The following is a 13,815-nucleotide window of genomic DNA, read 5'->3' as shown; positions in this document are numbered from 1 at the left end:
AGTGGGTGGGCCTGCGTTCCCCCCTGCCACCCCCTGCATGGGTGGCAGGCTTCCCCCTCACCCAACGCTCGGCTACAGCAAGCCTAGGCGTACCTTTGAACTATTTGCTCGCTCAGCCCCTGCAACAAGGGCCTGAGCCTTACTGTGTTTGCCCCGCCCTGATCCAGGGCCTGGGCTCTGAACTATTTGCTCGCTCAGCCCCTGCAGTCAAGGGCCTGAGCTTTAACTGTGTTTGCCCCGCCCTGATCCAGGGCCTGGGCTCTGAACTATTTGCTCGCTCAGCCCCTGCAGTCAAGGGCCTGAGCTTTAACTGTGTTTGCCCCGCCCTGATCCAGGGCCTGGGCTCTGAACTATTTGCTCGCTCAGCCCCTGCAAACAAGGGCCTGAGCCTAACTGTGTTTGCCCCGCCCTGATCCAGGGCCTGGGCTCTGAACTATTTGCTCGCTCAGCCCCTGCAACCAAGGGCCTGAGCCTAACTGTGTTTGCCCCGCCCTGATCCAGGGCCTGGGCTTTGAACTATTCACTCGCTCAGCTCCCTGCAAACAAGGGCCTGAGCTAACTGTGTTTGCCCCGCCCTGATCCAGGGCCTGGGCTCTGAACTGTCTGCTCGCTCAGCCCCTGCAACCAAGGGCCTGAGCCTAACTGTGTTTGCCCCGCCCTGATCCAGGGCCTGGGCTTTGAACTCTTTGCTCGCTCAGCCCCTGCAAACAAGGGCCTGAGCCTAACTGTGTTTGCCCCGCCCTGATCCAGGGCCTGGGCTCTGAACTATTTGCTCGCTCAGCCCCTGAAGTAAAGGGCCTGAGCTTTAACCGTGGTTGCTCCGACTCTGCACTAAAGAGCCGGAGTTCCGGGACTAACTGACTACTTGTTCCCACAGTAGTGAGTCGGTGTGGCTCCCCTCCTGTCCGGAAGGGTCGAGCCCCGGCTAGGACCTACTACAGGGTCTGATTGAATATTCAGACTTCTTTCAAACTTGCCACCTTTATTTTGAACCCACTCAAACTTTGAGATAGAGTTACCTAGTTGAGATGATGGATATGTTCTGATGGTCTGCCTGAGGAGGCTGAGTGATTAAATTTCAGCAGGTTGGATAATAATCAAATGTTTTTAATTTAAAAATATTTTTATTTAAATCAGAATATTAAATGCAGGGTTGCTTGTTTAAAAACTATTTAAAATTAAATTTGAAATTGACAACCTAAGTTAAGGCCCAAGCTTATCGTGGTCAATTAAAAGAACTAAAATGTAATAAATAATAAATAATAATAATAATAATAATAATTAAGGCTAAGATTTTCTCATGGTTATTTTTAGTAAAGGTCATGGACAGGTCACGGGCTATAAATAAAAATTAACAGAAGCCTGTGACTTTTGCTGCTGCAGAAGTGGTGGCTGGGAGCTGTGTGTTTCCCGTTCTGCCCACGGCAGCTAGAAGCTGCAGGGTTACCACATTTCCCAAAGAGAAAATGGGACACCCCAGCCGCTCTCCGGAGGTGTCCCCCTGCCTCCCAACCCCCTGCCTGAGGCTGTTGCCTGTCACTGGCCCCTTAAGGAGTCTGTCACCTTCAGCTGGAACCTTGAAGGGGGCCCCCTGTCACCTGTTGCTGCTGTCGCCTGTTGCTGGAATCCTGTCAGGGGCCCGATGGCTGCCAGCTCCAGAGTCCCACAGCCCCAGGGGCTGAAGCAGAAAATGTCACAGAGGTCTCTGGAAGTCATGGATTCCGTGACTTCCGTGACCTCCGTGACATAAACGTAGCCTTAATAATAATAATAAAACCCCAAACAACATTAAGAATTATTTTTGTTGTCAAGTTTTAAAGAAACTCAAACCACCAATGATGGGTGGAAGTCACTTGCTAAGGATCTGAAACCAACCAGTTTTTGACAGCAGTAGCCTCTTCTGCAGGTACAGAGAGAATATTGTCTTCAATCCAGTTTATTCAACTAGTTCATTTCAATTAGTTCACTCAAAGTTTATAAACCAATTGGAAGTTGAAAAAGAAGAAAAGCTTGTTTTTATCTTCCAATCTATGAAATTAGTTATGAGAGGATGAGATCAACCAGTTCTAAAACCTTGAAGAACATAGTGACCAGATACTATTCATTCAGTTCACTAACTATAGATAATACTTCCTTTGTTGAATAAATCAGTTAGATTTAAATGTAAAACATGTTTGGATAAACTTATTTTTTTCTTTTCTATCCAGTACAGTTAAACTAAATAATTGCTGAAATAAATGTATATAGATATCGTGTATCCTCCTGGTTGGCAAAAAAATACCACCAATGTACTGTAATAACTATATTTAGTTGCAGATCAACATGTTTTAATAGTTACCAACCAATGAAAATCAACCTTTCTTTAAGAATATAAAGACATGCTTTGCAGCGTGTTTGTAGCTGCGTCATTCCCAGAATATTAGAGAGGCAGGTAGGTGAGGTAATATGTTTTATTGGACCAACTTCTGCTGGTGAGAGAAACAAGTTTTTGAGGTTACACAGAGCTCTTTTTCAGGTGTGGGAAACACACCAACAGAACTTGGTCCAATAAAAAGATATTACCTCACCCACCTGGTCTCGATTAAAATCTAATATTTAAATCAACATTTCTGACTGATTTAAATCATTATTAAAATCAGTGACTTAAATCCATCTAGCCTGGGTTTTAGATGCCTCTCAGGGAGAATACTATGGAGTCAGATTGTCTGAGGAAACGCTGTAAATGGTCTTCTATCTACAATTATAGATACAGCGATACATAAGGTGTAGCAGGGACAGATCTGGTTGATATGCTAGACACACACAGTGAGGGTATAGAAATGAATCCCATATGCCCTTAGCTTAAAAGGACAGGACAATTTAGGCAGTGTCCCTAGCTTTTGGGCTCTGTGCACACATTCCTGGGGTAGACCTCATGTCTGACACCCCTCCTGATAGTGGAGACCCTGCCATCCAATTGTGTAGGCCCTGAAACTCATCTCCCCAAGCCTCCCCAGTGGCTCTTTCACATTCCCCAGAATCCTACCGAAAGCATTAGCCTCCTGGTTTGCAGTTTACCTCTTCAGGTGTATGTAATAGAGAAAGAAAACAAACACTGACAGACTGTTCTGGATTGCACACACACATTCTCTCTTTCTCTCTCTCTCACATACACAGTTTATTTCATAAATAGTTTATTTTATGGGATAGTATATATGTCTAAAAACAAGCTCACAGTTTGCAATGTCCTTGATTGTAGATTTTTTTTCATTATAATAATAGGGAAATATACCTAATTCATTCTCCTACCAAAGAAAAAAAAATTGCCTGATTTTTCTTGTCACTTACTCCCAATTTACATCAGTCCAATTTCAATGAAGTAAAATAAATTACATTGTCTTAAAACCATTGAGATGAATGAAAAAAATCAATGATTTTTCAAACACTATTTCTTGTATTTAATTTTTTAATAATTTATTGAGAGATACATAGCATTAACAAGTGAATGAAAAAGAAAACATTCACATTTTTGTCTTAGATCTGACTACCAAATTTAAGCTTCACAATATCATAGAAATTTCCGTTTGCATTAAGCATCATATTCAAATATTTTGAATACATATTAAAGAGAGATTTCTAAACTATTATGTATTATTTTGAAAGTTATTAACTACATTGTAATTCACTGTGGATAGAAGCTCCACTTTTAGTCAGTGTATCAGATAACGAAGGGGAACAAGTATAAATCTCTATGCATTTGGGGAATAATATGGAAGATGAATACATTATGTACTCTAATGGTAGTTTAAAGATATTTAAAATACAGTTTACCTTGCTGTGCTGCTTTATCATACACTTTCATATGTACAACACCTGAAGTCTTGTTTCGCAGGACAATGGAGGTTCTTCCATCTCTTTTGTTGCAGGTACCCAGCTGAGCTAGGTTGTGGTCTGCCCACCAGAGTTTTTTATCTGTAAAAATATCAAGATTTTTTTTTAATAAAGATAATCATCTTACCAAATAACATACATTTGATACAACTAAATCCTTAGTTTCCAAATCCTTCAGTTTTAATTAACTGTGAGTTCCATAAAGTGCAAGGAAGGCCATCATAATTTAAAAGTATAGAAATCACACTTTCACTCCTTTCCCTCCCTCCACAAATTATGGTTTTTAAAGTGAACATAATGCTTGAGAAGGATGCCCAAGTAAGAGCCATGAAAATCATAGTCTTCTACCTACAGAAAAAAACACAGCAATATGAGAGCATAAACATTATCAGTCTATCTTCAAATCCCTTTTGACTTGACCATATTTAGAGATGAGCAGGCAGTCTCCATGCTTTCAGTTCTTGGTCTTAGTGTTCAAATTAATAAACTGCATGTCGATATGTAAAAGCTATTATATTTTTTTATGTAACAGCTATCTGCAAGGAATGATCATAGAATCACAGAAATGTAGAGCTAAAAGGGACAGCAAGAAGTCATCTAGTCCATTCCCCTCACTCTGAAGCATGATTAAGTATATCTAGGTCATCCCTGACAGGTGTTTGGCTAACCTGTTCTTAAAAATCTCCAGGTATGCAGAGACCATCAATCAATTTCACACAGATTACAAAAGGAGCAAACTAACAACTTTTGTCACAGACCTATTAACAGATTCATTATTTTATAAGAAAAATCTATAAAACTTGGTTTACAACTTAAATAGAGATAAGTTTAGTATTTTACACAAATACAAATCTATAAATTGGCCTATGGAAGTCCGTAAAGCTATACTGACAAGACCTGCTCCCAGTCACTTTCTTCATCTTTGTGATATTGATCACATACTGTAGTTGATGCTTTTCTACTCTTTGTCCTGATCTGTCTTTTAAAGGCTTTAATCTCATGTTTAGGTCCAAACATCTGTTTTTCTTACATTTAGATATGTAAACTGTTTCTTAGTTGTCCTATCAAACCTCTACGCAATGTGAAGCTTTACTCCTTCTTCCTCCTACCTATTTTCCTTATTTTAATATCTCATTTTTGAATTTAACTTTGACTGTTGTTGAATGAGTTTCTCCCTTATTATTAAAAAAAAAAGTTCTCAAATTATTAGGTTTGGTGACAGCCAACAAACCTCTTCCAATTAACTACAAAAAGTTCCACCAGATTGCTAAGTAGCTATTTTTTTCCACGCTCTCCCATAAAACTCTGACTTGATAAGTTAATTTTTCTATACCAGTATTTCCCCTCACTTTTTGATAGCAGTTAATAGATTTAGGGGAGTTGCTCCCCTAACACCACCTTGCTACAGTAATTTTATAATTCTTTTGAAATAATAGTAATTTTAGGAGCAACTAAGAGATAAGTGATCAACTCTTTATAGCATTTATAAGAAACAAAGTTTTTAGGATAACTTCATGAAGATATTCAGGGGTTATCAACAGCCAACACCATTATCTCTCTTATGACGTTTCCAGCTGCCTTCCCAAATGTCTTATTTTGGGGGGCATTGTCTATTAAATATGCAGAAATCCTCCCATTTGATTACATTCTCTGCAGCATTTTCCCATCCCAATACCATGCATTTGTTTAATTTTAAAAGGAGGATAAAAATGTTTAACATTGTTCTCTTTAATTGTGTTTATTGAGGTTTAGGGACCATTGCTCCATATGTTCATTTCTCAGTTTTGGTGACTATGCCTATATCAACTTTACACCTTTTCATTAATGTACCTATTTCCTCTAAAAGTTAGAGATTACTTTTTATAGAACGGAGAGTAAGCCTGTGTGTTTTATAGATGTAGTGAATAGTTTTTTTTCCAATTTTTTCTTCTTGGTTTTGCTTTATTGTGGGACAGTGAGGAAAAAAAAATGTCTCAACTGTAGATATTGACCTACTGGAATACTTGTGTTGTTTGTAAGTTAAGAATATAAGACTAGCCATACTAGGTCAAACCAATGGTCCATCTAACCCAGCATTCTGTCTTCTGAGAGTGGCTGGTGCCAGAATGAACAGAAGAGGGCAATTATCAAATGATGTCCATTCCTTTCTGGCAGCAAGAGGTTTAAGGAGACCCAGAGCATGGTGTTGTGTCCTTGATCATCTTGGCTAATAGCTATTGATGAACCAATCCACCATGAACTTTTCTAATTCTTGTTTTGAACCTAGTAATACTTTTGACCTTCACAGCATCCCCTGGCAACAAGTGTTTGTGTGAAGAAGTACTTAATTTTGTTTGTTTTAAACCTGCTGCCTATTCATTTCATTGGATGACCCCTGGTTCTTGTGTTATGAGCAGGGATAAATAATATTTCCTTATTAACTTTCTCCATACCATTCATGACTTTATAGACCTCCATAATATCCCCTCTCAGTTGTCCCTTGTCTAAAATGAACAGTCTTAGTCTTTTTAATCTCTCCTCATATGGAAGTTGTTCCATACCCCTAATCATTTTTGTTACCCTTCCCTGTACTTTTTCTATTTTAATTTATCTTTTTTGAGATGGAGCAACAAAAACTGCACACACTATTCAAGATGTGCGCATACCATGGCTTTATATAGTGGCATTATGGTATTTTCTGACTTATTATCTATCCCTTTCCTAATGGTTCCTAACATGCTCTTAGCTTTTTGACTGATGATGTACATTGAGTAGATATTTTCAGAGAACTATCCATGATGACTCCAAGATCTCTTTCTTGAGTAGGAACAGCTAATTTATAAACCATCATTTTGTATGAATAGTTGGGATTATGTTTTAAAATGTGCATTACTTTTCACTTGGCAACACTGAATTTCATCTGTCATTTTATTGTCCAGTCACCCAGTTTTGTGAGATCTTTTTGTAACTCTTCATGGTCAGCTTTGGACACAACTGTCTTGAATAATTTTGTATCATCTGCAAACCTTGCCATCTTACTGTTTGACCCCCGCCCCCTTTTTTTTCCAGATCATTTATGAATATGTTGAATAATACTGGTTCCACCACAGATCCTTGGGAGATCAATATCCTCTGTGAAAACTGACCATTTATTCCTATTCTTTTTCTCATGTCTTTTAAACAATTACTGATCCATGAGAGGACCTTCCCTTTTATCTCATAACTGTGTATTTTACTTCTGTTTGTAGAAAATTAACTTACTTCTGGCCTTTAAAAATATATATATTTTCTGTGATTGATTTTTCTGATGTATTTCTTATGTATATCAACCTCATTGAATACTGTTTCCATTTCCACTTTTCTACCACACGATACTTTGTTAATTAAGCTACCCCTAATCATTGCTTTGAGGGACTCCCACAGCATTTTTTTTTAAATCTGGTCAGAATCTTCCTTAAAATGCTGCTTAATTTCCTCCAAGCAGGGCCGGCTCCAGGCACCAGCTTGTCAAGCAGGTGTTTGGGGCAGCCACTCCGGAGAGGGGCGGCACGTCCAGCTATTCGGCGGCAATTCGGCGGACGGTCCCTCACTACCGCTCAGAGCAAAGGACCTCCCGCCAAATTGCTGCCGCAGATCGCGATCGCGGCTTTTTTTTTTTTTTTTTTTTTTGGCTGCTTGGGGTGGCCAAAACCCTGGAGCCGGCCCTGCCTCCAAGATACCTTCAACTCTTTTCTAGTCATATATAAGTGGGATGTTTAATCTTTTCATTTTAGGTGTGTCTTCAGTTTCTAATAAAAAGCCAAATGAGTGCATTATCTAACCAGAAGATACAGCATTGCTGTGTTGACATTGCTGTATTAAGCAAAAATATACAGATTAGAATCTCAAATTCTCCTGTATATTCTACAGATTATTGAAAAGAAGTAGTTTCTCTCCTTTGGATTATGACACCTCCAAGAATCACACCAATCATATCCATTCTTTAGAGAGATTAATTCTATGCCTGATTTTCTCTCTTTTATAATACTGCCATTTCACCTAATCTCAAGTCAAGAACACAATTAAAATCACCTTCAATAATAATAATAATTTCTTCTCTAAACTCTTCTGATTTTTTTTTCTGAAAAAAGACATTTGACCTTGATTGGGGCATATATATGTCCTAATAAAGAATTCTATCACCAAGTGTTCCTTTAACTAGTAAACATCTGCCTTCATTTTATATATATCCTTTAATTGGAAAGGTATATGTTTGGCAATAATTATTGCTACTCCTCTTGTATATGATGCACTTGGAGAAATTTGGGAAGTGTGGAACCAGTCACCTTTGAAATATTTATGTTCCTCCATAAGCTGTGTTTCTTGTAGAAAACATATATATGGGGCCTCAGTTTGTAAAGCTATTTTTTCTTTTTAAATTTATGTTAAGACCATTAGTATTTATGGTATAGAATATAATTGTATTAGCTATAATAAAGGAGATACAAACAGTTGGTTGGTAGATAAAAGTGTATGAAGAAACAGTAAAACCAAACATCATATAAAGCTCTAATTCTAAATATTGGATTTTTTTACTTCTATCTGATTTTATAAAGAGTAAAATTTTAATTGAAAGTGTACTTGTGCCATTGATAAGTCTCTCCACTTACTTAAACCAAAAATATTTGGCACAAAATATCTGCTTTAAATCTAAAATTTGTTTGAATCTAAAGATTTTTATTTTGTTTACCCACCCAACTTTCCTCCCCCAATCCCTCCCCCATTTATAACATTATCTCACCTTCCTCCTTTCCCTTAAGACCAGCTAGCAAACAACCTGTCTACCTCTCGCTCTTTGTTCAACAAAAATGTAGCATTAACTAAATATAAAGTTCAAGTTAACCTCTGGAACATTATTATTAGTTTCCCCAATCCCTTCCCCCATTTTATCCCTCCCCCCCCCCCCCAACAAAAATTCCTCAAGTTTTCAGAATATAGTCGGGAGGGGAAAAAAATCCACACAAACACCCTTCTCCCTTTACAATGTGGAGATTCACCGATGTTCCAGATGGATCTGCTAACCTGCCCACTCCTACAGTTAAGAGAACTCTCTGTGTGGGGAACCTGAACACCCACCCTGTGTGAAGCCAAGGAACTGTTATTTTTTAAAAGGACCAGTATCTGGCGGGGAGTAGTGCATGCACACGCACACCCAATATTACATCTTATTTTAGCATGCAGTTACATTCTTCCCATCCCCGCAAATCACATAGTTAGCATGTATTTTAATCCTTATTTCCATTCCCCAATACATTCTGGTATTTAACTAATATCCTGACTAAGTGGTTCAGGATACTTCATAAGTAAAGCAGACATTGCTTTGTTTCTCGCTCTCATTACTTTCCTCCCTTTTCCTCAAATATATCTTGGATGTCCATCCCCTTATCAATCTTTTTCTTGACTTTACTGTTCCAATTTTTGGTCATCTCCTTCCTTTAGGTTTGACAAATTGCCAGTCTTCATTTTGGCTTGCTAGTTCAATATCTGTCTCCTCATGGGAGTCTGGACTAGAGTGACCAGATGTCCCGACTTTAGGGTCTTTTTCTTATATAGGCTCCTATTACACCCCACCCCCTGTTGCGATTTTTCACACTTGCTGGCTGGTCATGCTAGTCTGGACTGCTTTTGCATTAGTTTTAATCTTGTGAGCATCCTAATCACTTTTCTTCTTTCTCCCATATCACTTGTGGATGAAGAGTAGTTTAATGGTGACACCTTAACTATATGTCATGTAAGCTTCCCTTAATGGTGCTGTTAATTCAGCTGACTCCCTTCTTTTAAGAGTGGTGGCTCCGAGGTCCTGGAAGATCAGTACTTTAAAACCCCTTAGCATTACTACAGGGATCTCTCATTTTGGCTCTTCTTAAAATTTGCTCTTTTCGCACGAAATAGTGAAGTTGTAAAATCATGTATCTTGGTCTAATGGATTTTTTTTGGGGGGGGGGGGAATACAGGGATCTGTCTCTCAAGCTTTTTGTCTTCCCCTGGGTCTAAGAAGGTACATTGAATTGCACTAGATCACACTTTGTCACTCCTTTAGGGAGACCTTGTTCATTAGGTTATTTCTCTTCTCACAATTCTGTGTGTCATAGGTACCAACTCCATGGGTGTTCGAGTGCTGGAGCACCCACAGAAAAAAAAATAGTGGGTGCTTAGCAGGGCCTGGGGCTGAGTGGGGGTTGAGCACCTCCAGGCAAAGGAAAAAGCCAGCTCCTGTGCTCTATGTCATCTACCTTCTCTGCAAGATCTCTTTCCCCCCTCCCCAGCATTTCAATTGTATTCTGCAGCAAAGCATCCGCCACCATTCTCCCTCCCATGCCTGACTCCAGACCAGTCACCTTCAGGTCACTAAGATCAGCCTTAATTTCATCCAACTTGGCATCTACAGAGGATTTTAAGGCTCTAAAATTGGAAATTATCTCACCAAAATCTTCCTAATGATAGGAATCTCTCTCACCTGTTCCCTTCCTCACTGAAGGACCTAGGTCCAGCCACTGCCATTTTGGAGTTTTCCAACTCTGCCTGCTCTGCAGTCTCATTACCTTTGGAATACTTCTTCTGAAAATATTTCTTCAGATTGGTCTCTTTATTTGGATTACCCTTCTAAGAGTTAGGAGAAGCTTTTCGGGGAGTTGTGGTGGGGGCAGGGAGTGGTGATGTCCATGGATTGTGACAGCTTCAAGCTGTCATTCAGCTCTGATGATGTCACTTCATTCATTTCAGCAGGATGTTATCTCCGAAGTCTCATTAGGGCGATTTAAATATCAACATCAATAACTGTTTCACTGCTAATCATTTTAGCCAAAACATCCAGCTAATGTACTTATTCAGTGGGGTTAGGTATCATACAACTTATATGGAAAAGACCTATGTGATCATTTTATCCATTTCCTGGGGTTACTGCAAGATTCTTACAGTAAAGACACTTTTCGGTATTTTGCCGGTTTAGTTAAATATCCCAAGTGATGGGGTTTTCACCACTTTCTTAGGGGAGGATATTCTATAGTCATTGCAAGCCCACAATCAGGATTTTTTTCTAGTGGGTGTGTTTTTATTTGTGTAGATTTTATTTCCTTTGCTTCTACTTTTATATCATCTCTTCTAGTTACACCCATGGACTCTAAGGTGAGTCACAAACACCCAAAAATGAAAGGAAGGGATGGTAGCCCCAAGGGAGGAAGAAAAGGACAGAAACATCAACACCAACAAGAGAAACAGACATGCAATGCATGTTTTTCAAAAAATCTCACAGTAGCTGTCTCTGAACAGCATTATTACTCTGCAGTTGTGAACCTTGAAGGCCAGGACTCAGGAATTCAGATATGGAGAGAAAAAAAAGTGGTTAGATTCCATTCACACCCTTCTTGATACTTGCCTTGTCTTGATACAATTCTTTTTTATCCCTTGTCCATAACAGCTGCCCAGGGGAGAGGACATATAAGGAACAGAGAATCTAATCCACAACTCTGAAAAATCTGCATGTATCTGGTGGATGACCAAGAACCAAGTTATCCATTCTTTCACACAATGCTGTAACAGATGCTCAATGTGCACCTTAACAGAACTAGCACCTAGACCTAACCCAGAGCAGATTGCAGGAATTCAAGAATATCTAGAACAGGGGATGAAAATGTTCTTCATACCCTTGCAAATACACCAATGAAGCTGATTGTTTCCTAAATGTGTAATATGGTAGGTAGTATAGTTGATAATCCCCAGTTTTGCACGCTTAAAAGGCAGACTGTAAACCTATAGCAAACTGACTATTCATGAAAAGTTAAACTTTGTCTCAACACACTTGCAACAACTGATAATCTGATGTGATTTCCTTGGACATAACACTAGTTCCAAAAATCAGTCTCCTCGGTGTCTGGGCTTTCAAGATTAACTACTCCAGAAACCTGGTGATATTCTGCTGAGCTCTCTTATTAAGGGCCAGAGGGATGTGAGATCAAAGTCCAAATCTTTTGTTAGGCATCTGTAAGGCTTGCTGATGAGTTCTTCAACCTGCTGAATACACGTGTCTCTTCTTGGTTTTATTCTGAATACATCTCTTCTGTCTGGTCTTCTGGGACTGGCTCTGTCATTTGCAGACTTGATTATGTGGAATTGACTTTTCATTCTCCTGGACCTATCTGCATTCCATTCAACACTCACCCACATAAGGGTGTGATCTTTGTACATTTCATTGCTTTTCATGCTTCCTTGTTGATTTAGGTGATGTCACCTTTGTAGTGTTGTCAGACTGCTATCATCCCTTGCTTCTAGGGAGCTGATAGTTGTCCTCAAACATAGGTCACAAGCGTGATGATCCAGAAACTTTTTTTTCCTCAAAAAAAGGCCCATTGAGGAGGTCCTTAAAAACTGCCTCAACCTTTTGATGAGGATTCTTGTTCTCTTTACTATCTCAAAAATTGCATCATCTACACTGAGATTGTGAAAATTTCTATATCCTAAGCCCTAAGGGCATTGAAAGACATCTTTGATCTGTTTGCTCACGGTTTTCTCTTTAGCACATATCAGCTGCCATCTACTATTTAATACATGTGTTTTAATATGGACAAATGTAAAGTTATACATCTAGGAACAAATAACGTAGGCCATATTTACAGGATGGGGACTCTATCTGGGAGACAGTGCCATGGAAAAAGGCTTGGGCATCATGGTGGACAATCATCTGAAGATGAGCTCCCAGTCTGACACTATGGCTAAAAGAGGTAATGCAATACTGGAATACATAGGGGGAATCTCAAGTCATATTATCTCTATTTGGCACTGGTGCAACTGCTGCTGGAATACTGTGTCCAGTTCTGGTGCCCACAATTCAAGAAGGATATTAATTAATTGGAGAGGGTTCAGAGAAAAGCCATCGGAATGATTAGAGGATTAGAAAAACATGCTTTGTAATGACAGACTCAAAAAGTTCAATCTATGTAGCTTAACAAACAGAAGGTTATGGGGTGACTGGATAGTTTATAAGTGCCTATATGGGGAACCAAACTATGATTATGGGCTCTTCAACCTAGCAGAAAATGGCTAGAAGTGGAAGCTAGACAAATTCAGACTGGAAATAAAACATATATTTTTTTAATGGTGAGAGTAATTAACCATTGGAACAATTTACCAAGGGCTGTGGTGGATTTTCCATCACTGACAATTTTTAAATGAAGATTGGGACGGTTTGTTTTTTTTTCTAAAAGATATGCTCTAGGAATTATTTTGGGGCAGTATTATGGCCTGTGCTTTACAAGAGTTCAGACAAGATCATCACAATGGTCCCTTCTGTCCTTAGAATCTCTGAAAAGATGGGCTTTTTTGAACTTTTGACAATCAGCACCTTCCATCTTTAGTGAGGAATTTACTATCTCCAACAACAAAAAGCCAGTGCTTCCCAACTAGTCCTTCATCAGCCAGGAAGGACAGGATCCAAGACACAGATTGTGACACAAGGTTCTCCTAAACTCATCTAGAATCTCTGTAAATACTTCTGCCCAAAATTCAACACAGAATATCTAGCATTTAGCCCCTCCAGACAATGACCTTTCTCCATGGCCCTAGCCAGATCTGCCCAAAGCTATGAGTGTTTATCTGCAAAGTAATGAAAAAATGTCCTCAAAACAGGAGGCATTTTCAGCAGCAACCAGACAGAAAGAGTCTGGATTAAATAGGCTAGCTAACACTCAGAACACATCTGCTGAATGAGAGTTTTAGCATATTTGTGTCTCAGAGCCATAGCATAAGAATTAAAAAAAGAAAAAAATTATGACACAAGCTATCAGCTTCAGAGCAAGTGACTTCTGACACTCCCTCTTCCATTAATTGTTACAGGGAACCCACAAACCATGGTGATACGTTAGGGTGAAGCCAGGGAAGAGGCTGCCAAGAGACCCTTCTGCCTGATATTGAGTACAAAAGATCATTATGCAG

The 13,815-nt window shown here is 39.2% G+C and overlaps 1 protein-coding gene across 1 annotated transcript in view; it reads right to left on the bottom strand.

Annotated features, from left to right (window-relative positions):
* The window catches only part of LRP1B (LDL receptor related protein 1B), a 1,255,163-nt gene that overhangs the window by 402,608 nt on the left and 838,740 nt on the right, over nucleotides 1-13,815 (bottom strand). The window contains exon 33 of the mRNA XM_054044441.1: nucleotides 3,811-3,951. Coding sequence (XP_053900416.1) covers nucleotides 3,811-3,951 — 141 coding nt within the window. The remainder of the gene's footprint in view (nucleotides 1-3,810; nucleotides 3,952-13,815) is intronic.

Source organism: Malaclemys terrapin, chromosome 11 (assembly GCF_027887155.1).
Source record: "Malaclemys terrapin pileata isolate rMalTer1 chromosome 11, rMalTer1.hap1, whole genome shotgun sequence".
Taxonomy (NCBI): domain Eukaryota; kingdom Metazoa; phylum Chordata; order Testudines; family Emydidae; genus Malaclemys; species Malaclemys terrapin.
Note: the sequence above shows the minus strand (reverse complement) of the source record. Positions and strands in the feature narration are given on the sequence as shown.